General features: G+C 38.0%; 1 protein-coding gene across 4 annotated transcripts in view; it reads left to right on the top strand.

Annotated features, from left to right (window-relative positions):
• The window catches only part of LOC124613188 (kinesin-like protein KIF21A), a 504,551-nt gene extending 492,415 nt beyond the window's left edge, over positions 1-12,136 (top strand). For all 4 annotated transcript variants that reach the window (XM_047141839.1, XM_047141838.1, XM_047141840.1 and 1 more), the window contains one exon: positions 11,949-12,136. In XM_047141839.1, coding sequence (XP_046997795.1) covers positions 11,949-12,021 — 73 coding nt within the window. In that variant the 3' untranslated portion in view covers positions 12,022-12,136. The remainder of the gene's footprint in view (positions 1-11,948) is intronic.
• The last annotated feature ends 1,305 nt before the right edge of the window (positions 12,137-13,441 follow it).

Genomic DNA, 13,441 nt, shown 5'->3' with positions numbered 1-13,441 from the left:
AAGAAGAAGAAGACACTGCACAGATGTTTTAATTTAATTTAGGACACTGGCGAAGTGTTTGGTGATATGCACTTAACAAAAGCATCTCTTGTCTCATAGCCAGCCAAAAACTCATGATGGGAATTTTACTTCCATCAGGATTTGAACCTTTTATCTTGGCATGAAGTACCATCATCCAAGTGCATGTTAGCAAGTGTGGGTACAAAGCAGGTTTTGTGCCATATACACACATCAAAAAAAGTTCTGCATCACCCCGGTTCCCAGAACCCCTGAACATAGACGTTGACTGTGGATATTGTACCACAGACACAGTCCCTTTGACTGTTCAGAGATGTCACTAAACACAACCAAAGGTGTAAACAACCTTGCATGAGCAGTGCCTATTAGATGGAGGGGGTCTGACAGCCGATCAGTTCGTCATTCCACTAGGAAGGAGGTACACGGCTCGTGTTGTCTGTAGTTTAACCATGCCTAGACAGTCAATCCCTACAGATTATGGCTCGGAGGGACCCTGACAGCAATGCCACCATGTTGAATAATGCTCCTCGTGCAGCCACAGGATTTCATGTTACAACTCAAACTGTGTGCAGCAGGCTGCATGATGTCCCAACGTCCATGGCGAGGTCCATCTTTGAACCATGACACCATGCAGTGTGGTACAGATGGACCCAACAACATGCCGAATGGACCACTCAGGATTGGTAACACGTTCTCTTCACCGATGAGTGTCACAATCGTCAGAGATGTGTTTAGAGGTAACCTGGTCTGGCTGAACACCTTAGACACACTGTCCAGTGAGTGCAGCAAGGTGGAGGTTCCCTAATGTTTTGGGGTGGCATTATGTGAGGCCGACATGTGCCGCTGGTGGTCATGGAAGGCACCGTAACAGCTGTACGATACGTGAATGCCGTCCTCTGAGCGTTAGTGCAACCATATTGGCAGCATATTGGCGAGGTATTCATCTTGTTGTTGTTGTTGTTGTTGTTGTTGTCTTCACTCCTGAGACTGGTTTGATGCAGCTCTCCATGCTACTCTATCCTGTGCAAGCTTCTTAATCTCCCAGTACGTACTGCAGCCTACATCCTTCTGAATCTGCGTAGTGTATTCACCTCTTGGTCTCCCTCTATGATTTTTACCCTCCACGCTGCCCTCCAAAACTAAATTGGTGACCACTTGATGCCTTGGAACATGTCCTACCAACCGATCCCTTCTTCTAGTCAAGTTGTGCCACAAACTTCTCTTCTCCCCAATCCTATTCAGTACCTCCTCATTAGTTATGATCCACCCATCTAATCTTCAGCATTCTTCTGTAGCACCACATTTCGAAAGCTTCATTCTCTTCTTGTCCAAACTATTTATCGTCCATGTTTCACTTCCATACATGGTTACACTCCATACAAATACTTTCAGAAATGACTTCCTGACACTTAAATCTATACTCGATGTTAACAAATTTCTCTTCTTCAGAAACGCTTTCCTTGCCATTGCCAGTCTACATTTTATGTCCTCTCTACTTCAACCATCATCAGTTATTTCGCTCCCCAAATAGCAAAACTCCTTTACTACTTTAAGTGCCTCATTTCCTAATCCAATTCCCTCAGCATCACCTAACTTAATTCGACTACACTCCATTATCCTTGTTTTACTTTTGTTGACGTTCATCTTATATCCTCCTTTCAAGACACCGTCCATTTTGTTCAACTGTGTTTCCAGGTCCTTTGCTGTCTCTGACATTATTACAATGTCATCGGCGAACGTCAAAATCTTTCTTTTGTTTCCTTTACTGCTTTCTCAATATACAGGTTGAATAACATCGGGGAGAGGCTACAACCCTGTCTTACTCCCTTCCCAACCACTGCTTCCCTTTCATGTCCCTCAACTCTTATAACTGCCATCTGGTTTCTGTACAAATTGTAAATAACCTTTCGCTCTCTGTATTTTACCCCTGCTACCTTCAGAATTTGAAAGAGAGTATTCCAGTCAACATTGTCAAAAGCTTTCTCCAAGTCTACTAATGCTAGAAACATAATTTCACCTTTTCTTAATCTAGCTTCTAAGATAAGTCGTAGGGTCAGTATTGCCTCACGTGTTCCCATATTTCTATGGAATCCAAACTGAGGTCAGCTTATACCAGTTTATCCGTTCTGTAAAGAATTCGCGTTAGTATTTTGTAGCCATTACTTATTAAACTGATAGTTCAGCAATTGTCACATCTGTAAACACCTGCTTTCTTTGGGATTGTAATTATTATATTCTTCTTGAAGTCTGAAGGTATTTCACCTGTCTCATACAACTTGCTCAGTAGATGGTAGAGTTTTGTTAGGCCTGGCTCTACCAACGCTGTCAGTAGTTCAAATGGAATGTTGTCAACTCCCAGGGCCTTGTTTCGACTTAGGTCTTTCAGTGCTCTGTCTTCATGCAGTATCATATCTCCTATTTCATCTTCATCTACATTCTCTTCCATTTCCATAATATTGTCCTCAAGTACATCACCCTTGTATAGACCCTCTACATACTCCTTCCGCCTTTCTGCTTTCCCTTCTTTGCTTAGAACTGGGTTTCCATCTGAGCTCTTTTGCTATTCATGCAAGTGATCCTCTCTTCTCCAATGGTCTCTTTAATTTTTCTGTAGGCAGTATCTATTTTACCCCTAGTGAGATATGCCTCTACAACCTTATATTTCTCCTCTAGCCATCCCTGCTCAGCCGTTTTGCATTTCCTGTCGATCTCATTTTTGAGACATTTGTATTCCTTTTTGCCTGCTTCATTTACTGCATTTTTATATTTTCTCCTTTCATCAATTCAATTCAATATATATCTTCTGTTACCCAAGGATTTCTACTAGCCCTCATCTTTTTACTTACTTGATCCTCTGCTCTGCTGCCTTCACTATTTCATCCCTCAAAGCTACCCATTCTTCTTCTACTGTATTTCTTTCCCCCATTCCTGCCATTTGTTCCATTACGCTCTCCCTGAAACTCTGTACAACCGTTGGTTGTTTCAGTTTATCCAGGTCCCAACTCCTTAAATTCCCACCTTTTTGCAGTTTCTTCAGTTTTAATCTGCAGTTCATAATCAATAGATTGTGGTCAGAGTCCACATCTGCTCCTGGAAATGTCTTACAATTTAAAACCTGGTTCCTAAATTTCTGTCTTACCATTATATAATCAATCTGAAATCTGTCAGTATCTCCAGGCTTCTTCCATGTATACAACCTTATTTTATGATTCTTGAACCAAGTGTTAGCTATTATTAAGTTGTGCTCTGTGCAAAATTCTACCAGGCGGCTTCCTCTTTCATTTTTTAGCCCCAATCCATATTCACCTACTACGTTTCCTTCTATCCCTTTTCCTACTACCGAATTCCAGTCACCCATGACTATTAAATTTTCGTCTCCCTTCACTATCTGAATAATTTCTTTTATCTCATCATACATTTCATCAATTTCTTCGTCATCTACAAAGCTAGATGGCTTATAGACTTGTACTACTGTCATAGGTGTGGGCTTCATGTCTATCTTGGCCTCAATAATGCATTCACTAAGTTGTTTGTAATAGCTTACCCGAACTCCTATTTTTTTATTCATTATTAAACCTACTCCTGCATTACCCCTATTTGATTTTGTATTTATACCCCTGTATTCACCTGACCACCGAACTTCACTAATTCCCACTGCACCTAACGTTAACCTATCAATTTCCCTTTTTAAGTTTTCTACTCTACCTGCCCGATTAAGGGATCTGACATTCCATGCTCCTATCCATAGAACACCAGTTTTCTTTCTCCTGATAATGACGTCCTCTTGAGTAATCCCCGCCCGGAGATCCGAATGGGGGACTATTTTACCTCCGGAATATTTTTCCCAAGAGGACGCCATCATCATTTATCCATACAGTAAAGCTGCATGCCCTAGGGAAAAATTACGGCCGTAGTTTCCCCTTGCTTTCAGCCGTTCGCAGTACCAGCACAGCAAGGCCATTTTGGTTAGTGTTACAAGGCCAGATCAGTCAATCATCCAGACTGTTGCCCCTGCAGCTACTGATAAGGTGCTTGCCTCTCTTCAGGAACCATTCATTTATCTGGCCTCTCAACAGATACTCCTCCGATGTGGTTGCACCTATGGTATGGCTATCTATATCGCTGAGGCACGCAAGCCTCCCCACCAACGGCAAGGTCTATGGTTCATGGGGGAAGTGTATTCATCTTCATGGACGACAATTCACACCCCCCATCATGCACATCTTGTGAATGACTTCCTTCAGGATAACAACATCGCTTGACTAGAGTGGCCAGCATGTTCTCCAGACATGAACCCTATTGAACATGCCTGGGATAGATTGAAAAGGGCTGTTTATGGACGACATGACCCACAAACCATTCTGAGGGATCTATGCCAAATCGCCGTTGAGGAGTGGGACAATCTGGACCAACAGTACCTTGATGAACGTTTGGATAGTATGCCATGACGAATACAGGTGTGCATCAATGCAAGAGGACATGTTATACTGGGTATGAGAGGTACCGGCGTTTACAGCAATCTGGTCCACCACCTCTGTAGGTCTCACAGTATGGTGGTACAGCATGCAATGTGTCGTTTTAATGAGCAATAAAAAGGGCGGAAGTGATGTTTATCTCTCTTCCAATTTTCTGTGCAGGTTCCAGAATTCTCGCAACTGAGGTGATGCAAAACTTCTTTTGATGTGTGTATAATCTTTCATATGGCCATGGTGATCTAGTGGGTAAAGCGCTAAACTGCGGCATCAGGCAGGGGTCCTGGATTCTATCCTGGATAGAGGAAGGGATTTCTCATTGTTCTGACCCTTCCAGGATGGACCCAAGTACCCTCAAACTGCAATAAAATTAGTACCAGGGATCTTTCCTTCGGTAAATGGTGGCAAAGGTGATGGGTCGGCCGTCTTCCCCCTCCTAGAACCGTAGCAAACAAAGTCAACACTCTGCCTGCAGTGAGGCCAATAGGTTGGGCACAACCTTGTGCCACAAGCTCTACCAGTACTTTATATAACCCTTCACATAACAAAACGCTACAAATGCATTTTAAAGGGAAAATTTGATTGCAGCTTAGTAGTTTGTACAGTACGACATCGAATACTGACATTTTTTTAAGAACTGTGGTTTGTTAATGACTGTCTTTATGAAAAATAAAAAGATGGACGGAAAGTTTACAAAGGTAATATCTGAGGCCTTGAGATAAAAGAAAATGTGAAGTATTGAATTTGGAGAAAATAGTAATCATTACTCTTTGTTTCGTCTGTTGACTGCTTCACTGTATTCACTGCTTACGGTATTACAGTTGAACATGTTTTATAAGTAACTCCATTGTACATAATACTTATTCATACATTAAGTTTTGTCATTCCCAGTAAAATATAATTTAAAAATGTGTTAAGTAAACTTTATATACACGTAATGCATTTTTATGTAATTCGCTCTTATACATAACAAATTCTAATGAAGTAAAATGAGTTTTGAATAATTGTAATGAGCATTGTTTCAAAAGAAACAATGTGATATTTTCCTTTCCTTTGTTGACATATGCAAGTACAGCAAGTGGGCGGCACTGCAGTGACAAGGGACAAAGACACAGTCGACGAGGGTGGGTGGGTTGACAAGAGTTGGTGGCATGGAAACAAAGACACTCCTGGCATTGTTGTCTGCAATCCGAGAATTCCTTTTGTGGTAACAGTCAAGAACTTAAAAGTTGCCAGCCAACATTTATTGTTGGACAGTGTTTATTTCGTTCAGTTGCTTTCGATCATCCATGGAGAACAGCAAAAGGAAAATCTGGAATTGCTTCAAACGTATGAATTGCCTATACTACAGTAAGTACAGTCATTTACAGGATTTAAAGATTGCCATGGAATCATAGGGAGAACAATTTCTGACAGATCGAAAGCTGTGGATGACATCACTGTGCAGTGCTGAATTGATGAGGTTCTGCCGGGTATCTTAAGGGATTATCAACCTCAAAACATCTACAGCTGTGATCAGATTGGCCTAGTCTACTGTCTGCTTCCTAGTGAAACATTAGCAGAAAATGGTGATTCACGCCATGGAGGGAAGAATAGTAAAACTCATATTACAGTTCTTCTCACCATTAATGTAGATGGATCTGACAAACTTCCCCCACTTGCGATAAGAAAATCTAAGCCTCTGGGTTGTTTCAAAGGTCTAAAGAAGAAACCTACAGAATATGAAGCCAAAAAAATTCTTGGTTGATTTGGCTATTATTGCAAATTTCAAAGTGCATTATTGACAAAAAAGCTGGTTCAACAATTGATAACGCTGATTGGTGCAGGAAATGAAAATCTCTTCATTAACTCACTACAAGCCAAGGAATTTATTTTGAATGCCTGGGAGCTGGTGTCATTGTCCACAATCAACAACTGTTTCTGTAAAGCTGGTGCCTTTCCGGAAGAGACTGCTATTGGTGATGGTGATGGTGATGATGATGATGAAGAAGTCACGTCCGGTAATGAGCTAGCTCTACTGGAGGGTGCAGATTTCGGCAGTTTTATGCATTTAGATGATAATCTCACCAAAGTTTCAGAACTACAGAATGAGGAGATTGTTGCTGATGTATGCCAACAACACAGTGATGATCAAAAAGGTGGACCATGATGGCTATGGAGATGGTGATCAAGACTTGAATCTTGAAACACCTAAACTAAGTAAAACTTTAATGTGCAATCAATGTGTGCAGGCATTATATCAGTGTGAAAAGTCATGAAAAAGCTCAGAATTCATTAAAAAGTTTTAAATGAGGTGTATACATTTAATGTTTGAACAGTGAGACTACCCAAAATTATCTGATTTCTTTAAAGTAACATCAAGTTTAAAATAATGTATTTTCTCTTTAATACTGTATTTTTGTGATTTTCAAAGTGCCAAATTACAATGCCATATATAATTTCTCCAAAGAGGGCCAGATAATATTTTTTGTATAACTGTTCATTTAATGACAGACAGCATCTTGATGTCGCCAGTTTCCACTCAAATACATCTGCTACAATAGTTCAACTATTTTTTGTGTGCAGAACTGCTTGTAGTTACTTTATCATTCTTTTTTTCTGGTGTGTCATAAACTCCATGTATAGATTGTACTGGATTGCCTATGCAGTATAACAGTTCATCCCTTGATACAGTGCGTACTGCACTGAAAGTTTTAATGACAGTGTTTACTGTAAATTACTTGTAGGACTGATAAACTTGAATAACCTTGTACATTATTTTCATGTGATATGGTGGCACAGTGGTAAAGACATAGCACTCACTTTCAGGAGGAGCAGGGTTCAAATCCCCATTTGGCCGTCCTGATTTAGATTTTCTGTGTTTTCCCTAAAGTGCAGCATGGAAATTGTGAGACAGTTCCTTTGGAAAGGGTACAGCTGATTTCATTCCATATGCTTGCACAATCCAAGCCTGTGCTTCAGCTTAATTATTTAATTATTAACAGGACTTAAAATTTTTACATTAGCCCATTTTTAAAAATTTTTTTAATCCCTATTTATTTCACTAATTGTAACAGGCACAAATCTTACAAGTTTTATTTCTCAGGAGTCATCTTATATTACATCAAAAATTAGGTACTCTGATAGACTATGTAGTGCTTACAAAGATGGATACCATGGTCATACAGTTATGTCAGTATTAGTAGAAATGCATTGACCTGAGTCCAGTATCTTCAATACTGCATAGGACTAGTGAGTTAATGTAAATGTCATCCTTTAATTTATTTTTTTTGTTCTGAGTGTAAATTATGTACTACATCATTTTGTCTGGTATTCTTGAAACTATATAACAAAGAGGGTTTTAAAATTCACAGCTTTCAGGATATAAATGAAAACTTCCTCAATATAAAAGTTGTAAAGAACAACTGTTGTCCTCTTTCGACATCCAGTCTGTGGTAAGGTTAAGTATAGTACACTGAAATGCCAAAGAGACTGGTATAGGCATGTGTAATCAAATACAAGAGATATGTAAAAAGGCAGAATACTTTGCTGCGGTCGGCAGTGCCTATATAAGACAACAGGTGTTTGGTGCAGTTGTCAGGTCGGCTACTGCTGCTACAATGGCAGGTTATCAAGATTTAAGTGAGTTTAAACGTGGTGTTATAGTCAGCGCATGAGCGCTTCTCCTAGGTAACAACGAAGTGAGAATTTTCCCATACAAGCATTCCGTGAGCGTACACTGAATATCAGGAATGTGGTAAAACATCAAACCTCCGAATTTGCTGCAGCTGGAAAAAGATCATGTAAGAACGGGACCGACACCGAGTGAAAAGAATCATTCAGTGTGACAGAAGTGCAACCTTTCTGCAAATTGCTGCAGATTTCAGTGATGTACCATCAACAAGTGTCAGCAATTGAACCAATCAAGGAAACATCATTGATAAATAGTATCGAGCAGATGGATGTATAAAGGTGTGGAGACAAGCTCATGAATCAATGGACCCTGCATAACAGCAGGGGACTGTTCAAGCTGGTGGAAGCTCTGTAATGGTATGGGGCATGTGCAGTTGGAGTGATATGGGACCCTTGATGCATCTAGACAAGACTCATGACTGGTGACACATATGTAAGCATCCTGTCTGATACCTGCATCAATTCATCTCCATTGTGCATTCTAATGGACTTGGGCAATTCCAGCAGGACAATGCAACACCCTACATGTCCAGAATTAATATAGAGTGGTTCCAGGAACACTTCATCGGCCACCAAGCTCCCCAGACATGAAAATTATTGAGCATATCTGGGACGCTTTGCAATGTGCTGTTCAGAAGAGATCTCCATCCCCTCATTCTTGTACGAATTTATGGACAACCCTGCAGGATTCATGGTGTCACTTCCCTCCAGCACTACTTCAGACATTAGTCAAGTCCATGCCACATCATGTTGTGGTAGTTCTGCGTGCTCGCATGGTCCTGCACGACATTAGGCAAGTGTATTGGCTCTTCAGGGTAGAAGTTACTGTTTAAAGTCTTAAGGACAGCTTCTGTGAGATGTAAATCCCATTTGATTGAAGTGCAGAAACTGATATACAGCCTGACTTCATTTCAACCACATGGCAGTATATTGTATCTCCATCAGTGTTGCAAGTTACTGTAGTCCCTTCGTAGAAACAGTAAAGTACCGTAGTCATTGTCAAACTCTGCAGCTATGAAGTTGTTGGTGTAACTTACTGTATCATCAAATTTGTCTTTGTACCTCCATTTAAAGTCAGTGATGATGTTTCAAACTGGAAATTCCTCTAGATTTTTAAAATGAAGAGACTGAATAGGTTCAGAAAGAAATAACCCCCCCCCCCCCCCACACACACACACACACTCTCTGCTATTAGTCTCGCAAGTTTGCGTGTTTCTGTGTTTGACAAGGCTGTACAGGAATATCTGTAATTCACTAGAAGGCATATAGATGTTTAAAGAGACCCAAAATAATTGTTTTGCAAAAGCCCTCATATTATTTCACTCATGACACAAATAAATTGCACTGTCTGTCATTTTAATCAGGTTTGGTGTTACATTTTTTTTTTTCATTTGTAAGAAGATAATAAATGTGTAAAAATTATAATAGAATAAAATGTTATATAGTTCTGCTTCAAAGTGTCTGTATGTATCATTCTATTTTGGAGCAAAATGTATCCAATATACTGTAAATAGCTTAATTGTTTCACATGGCACTTTTTTGTGTACCTTAGAGAATTTATTACAATATTCTTCTGTTGAATGACCTGGTATGACATTGTATTAATAATATTTGCACGAGGTTAGATGTATCAGTAGTTTTTTCTCTTTTTCGTCATGAATGTTTGCAATGGCTGTTTTATTGAAGTGCAAATAATTAATTAAAACAATTTTATTGAAGAAATTTTGTTCATTTTTCAAAATAATGTGATTATTTATGGTTTTCTAGATGTGTTTGCTTCATCTTGGATTTTTGTTTACCTTTTAATAAGTGAAATAACTTGATACTTGAAGAGTTATGTTTCATGCTTACATCATGCATGACACCATGTACCATGCGTAGTAGTTTATTTTTTGTGCATCGACAGTCATGGCTGCATTCACTGTCAGTTTTGCTTGTGGAGTGGTTAGTTGCTCCGACCAAATAATTTTTAATGTATATGTAACTTTTAACATTTATTGTAAAACTTTGACTGAAACGGGATGCCAGTAACAATAGAGCTTTGTTGCATATACATGAAAAGAAATCTGTTTGGAAAGATAATTTGAATTTTGCTTTTTAACTAGTTTTATCAAGCAAAGATCATAGTGTCAGATAAGCAAAACGTAACATAAAATATTATTTCGGAATCAACCTTTTAGTACCTTTGTAGTTTTCTTTGTCAAAAAGTGAACTTCGGAGCCTGATGTTCTATTTGAAGTTATAGTTGCTTGTTGAATACAGAGAGGATAAAAATGAGGGAACAGATTTGAAGAAATATAATAGTCTTCCTTGCACCAGTAAGCAATACAAATATGTCACAATAATTTAGCAGACTGCTGTTTTGGTTTTTGAATACTGCATTATAAATTCTTAAGTTTTCAATTTATAAAGTCATGAATTGTTTTGTATGTTAATTTGTGTGTGGAGATTACCCATTTTTGTTATTAAAATTGGCAATAGCAATACTTGCAACACACAAAAATGCATGTAACTGTAGGTGGAGAAGTCATTTCTGTGTAGTGACACCTATCAGATGAACGTTACACAGGAAAATGATGTGTTTAGGAAGTATGGGATACAATTTCCAGTGCTAATGATAAGACAATAATTGATAAAACTCAGATCATCTTTCAAGCAGCTGCGTATTTTGGATATGGGCAGTAAATATTTTGCTTGCTCCAAGGATGATTATTTCTTGACCAAGCAGAAAGAAAAGGAGGAGGAGTCGCAAAGTGATTTGGAGACAAGGTGCCATACAACACCTATGGAGTCCGAGGCAATAGTTGTTCAGTCGATGAGATTGTATTCTACAAGAAAATGAAAAGCTAGTAAAAAAAAAATCGTGTTGTACATGTTTTTCTTATTTTCTGAAGGCAAATCGCTTATGCCATGGGCATTCTAAGACAACATACTTTCCCCTTAACTAGCCTGCAACATGGTCATTTTTATGTAGTCACAGTTAAAGATTTAGTGTACTCGCAGGAACATCTGTTGATCAGATTTCAACTCCTCATTCTTTGTTTGTTGTGTAAAAACCATGTGACACTAGAGCTAGAACTGAAAAGGTGCTTGTAAATAACAATAATCGTTTCTCAGTCACATGTAACTGAGATAAATATAAAGTACAACTAAATGATACTATGTCATATGGAAAACTTAAAGAAAATACTAAAAATAGTTTTTATTATGACAGTGGAAAAGTCTCGTATGAAATATAATTAATAACTAAGGGACAGAACAGAATAATTTTAAAGACAAAACTCTGACTGTCAGAGAAGCACTTAGAGAGTACTGAAGCTGACTCCTTGTTTTGAGCTTCAGAGCAGTTATTTAACTCGTTAACATATGCATAAAGCCTTCTGAACCTGTCGTGTGAGAACTTACAGCTATGTTTTACTCCTTTAGGAGTGTGAGCATTTGTTACTCATAATGAATGTGATTTTGATGGTTACTTACTTTGAAGGTAAAATTTTATTAATTCCCAAAATGTCTCAGAACAGACTAAATATAAATCTACGTAACATACAATTAATTTGGAGTCTGTGAAGAAGTTGCACCAGAATGAACATTCCATTGTTACTGCAATTTGTGTTCAGTTATATTGCTGTTCTTTTAGAACAGTACTTGTAAAACAATCTTAATAATTAATTGCACATACACCACAGGAATTCCATAAAATATTTGATGGATCAATAAATGCTCAAAGTTTGTCCAATTGTACATTTCTTAATTGTTTTAAAATTTATCCTTTTGTTTTGTTTGCAGTGATAACTCGGTTCGCTTGTGGAAGCTCCGCAGCAGGTACGACTTGTCACCAGATGGTGGTGACTGTGTCTGAAGACCAGTTTATTACTTGCCATGCATTCCTGAAGCAGCAGAGGTGGATCTTACTGATGAAGGGGTGGATGATGTTCACGATATGGTTACCACTCCTGAAGTGAACAGAAGATCTTTGTCATCCCTGAAAGTTTTGATTGTAGTGTTCTTAATGACATGCATAATGCTTCTTATTGTAATGAAAATGAGAAAAGCCTTGTTCACTACTGAATAGTGTCAATTGTACTTTCCTCAAGTGCCTTAAAATTGATTTATATTTTCTAGTTTGCAATTTTATCTTTCCAGGTCCTCTGAACTGGGAAATAAAATCATTATTTTGCTTGTCTCATGATTCTCCAATTGTACATTCACATGTATTGGTAATATGTGTCATGTTGAACATGAATAACAGATCTCACTGATAGATTGTTTTTTATGTGATCCACAGCTGACTGCTTCGGCATTGCAAGTTTCTCACAGTGTTAACATTTTGTCAGTAATTTGGAAGGCAGGGTGGAGGAACCAGATCTCAGGATTTTATGAAAGAGTACAGGCACATTTTTATTGAAACTGTAGTTCTGACATTCCAGTTTAATAACTTTAAAATAGAGCAAAACTGGCAAATATTTTTTAATTTTAGAAAGATTTTTGTCTTTAACTGTAGCATCATTTATTTTCAGAATAAGTTCCTAAAATGGAAGATTATTTTCTTTGTTTCTTAATGACTTTTTCTCTTCTCTTTCAAGAAGAGGTATAAGACTGATACATGACTGTGAAAATGCCTATTATAAAAAGAAAAACAATTAACTTATGCAGTGTGATTTATTTACTGATTTTGTACTGTTATAATGGACATTTGTTTGTGATCTGTACCGCAGCATTATTTTATTTACACTTGTATTATCTTTGCTTTACCTAATTTTGTCTTTATAAAAAATGTATGTCAGCAGTCGTAGTTCAGACAGTGGTCAGAATTGCAGCTTACTATGTCAAGCTGAGTGACTGTTGCTGTAAAATTGAAACCAATGAAAATCAAATACCGTAACAAAAATACTCATTGGTGATTAATAATTACTTTATTTATGTCTCATTTTATTTATTAACTGAACTAGTGAATTAATACTGTGTGATACAGTGTAATATTTGTATATATGGAAATATGTGTAAAGAGTGATTATTGAAGTGTTAAATACAGTATTATACAAAAAGTGCCTTTTTTATGTTACTTTTGTATTGGGATGAGTATGATGTTTTATTTATCTCCCCTATTAAACCGTTGCGTAAAACGTAAGATGAGATCCTGAGCTGTGGGAAGTCGGTTTATTCTTGTTGTTAAATGTTTTGTTTCTTTGGGATTTTATAGGTCAAAATGGGAGTAACTGGGAACGAAAGCAACACAATGGCAGAGTCAGGGATGCGAGGTGTGTCAGAACCAGAAGCGG

This window comes from Schistocerca americana, chromosome 4 (genome assembly GCF_021461395.2).
Source record: "Schistocerca americana isolate TAMUIC-IGC-003095 chromosome 4, iqSchAmer2.1, whole genome shotgun sequence".
NCBI classification, from domain to species: domain Eukaryota; kingdom Metazoa; phylum Arthropoda; class Insecta; order Orthoptera; family Acrididae; genus Schistocerca; species Schistocerca americana.
Note: the sequence above shows the minus strand (reverse complement) of the source record. Positions and strands in the feature narration are given on the sequence as shown.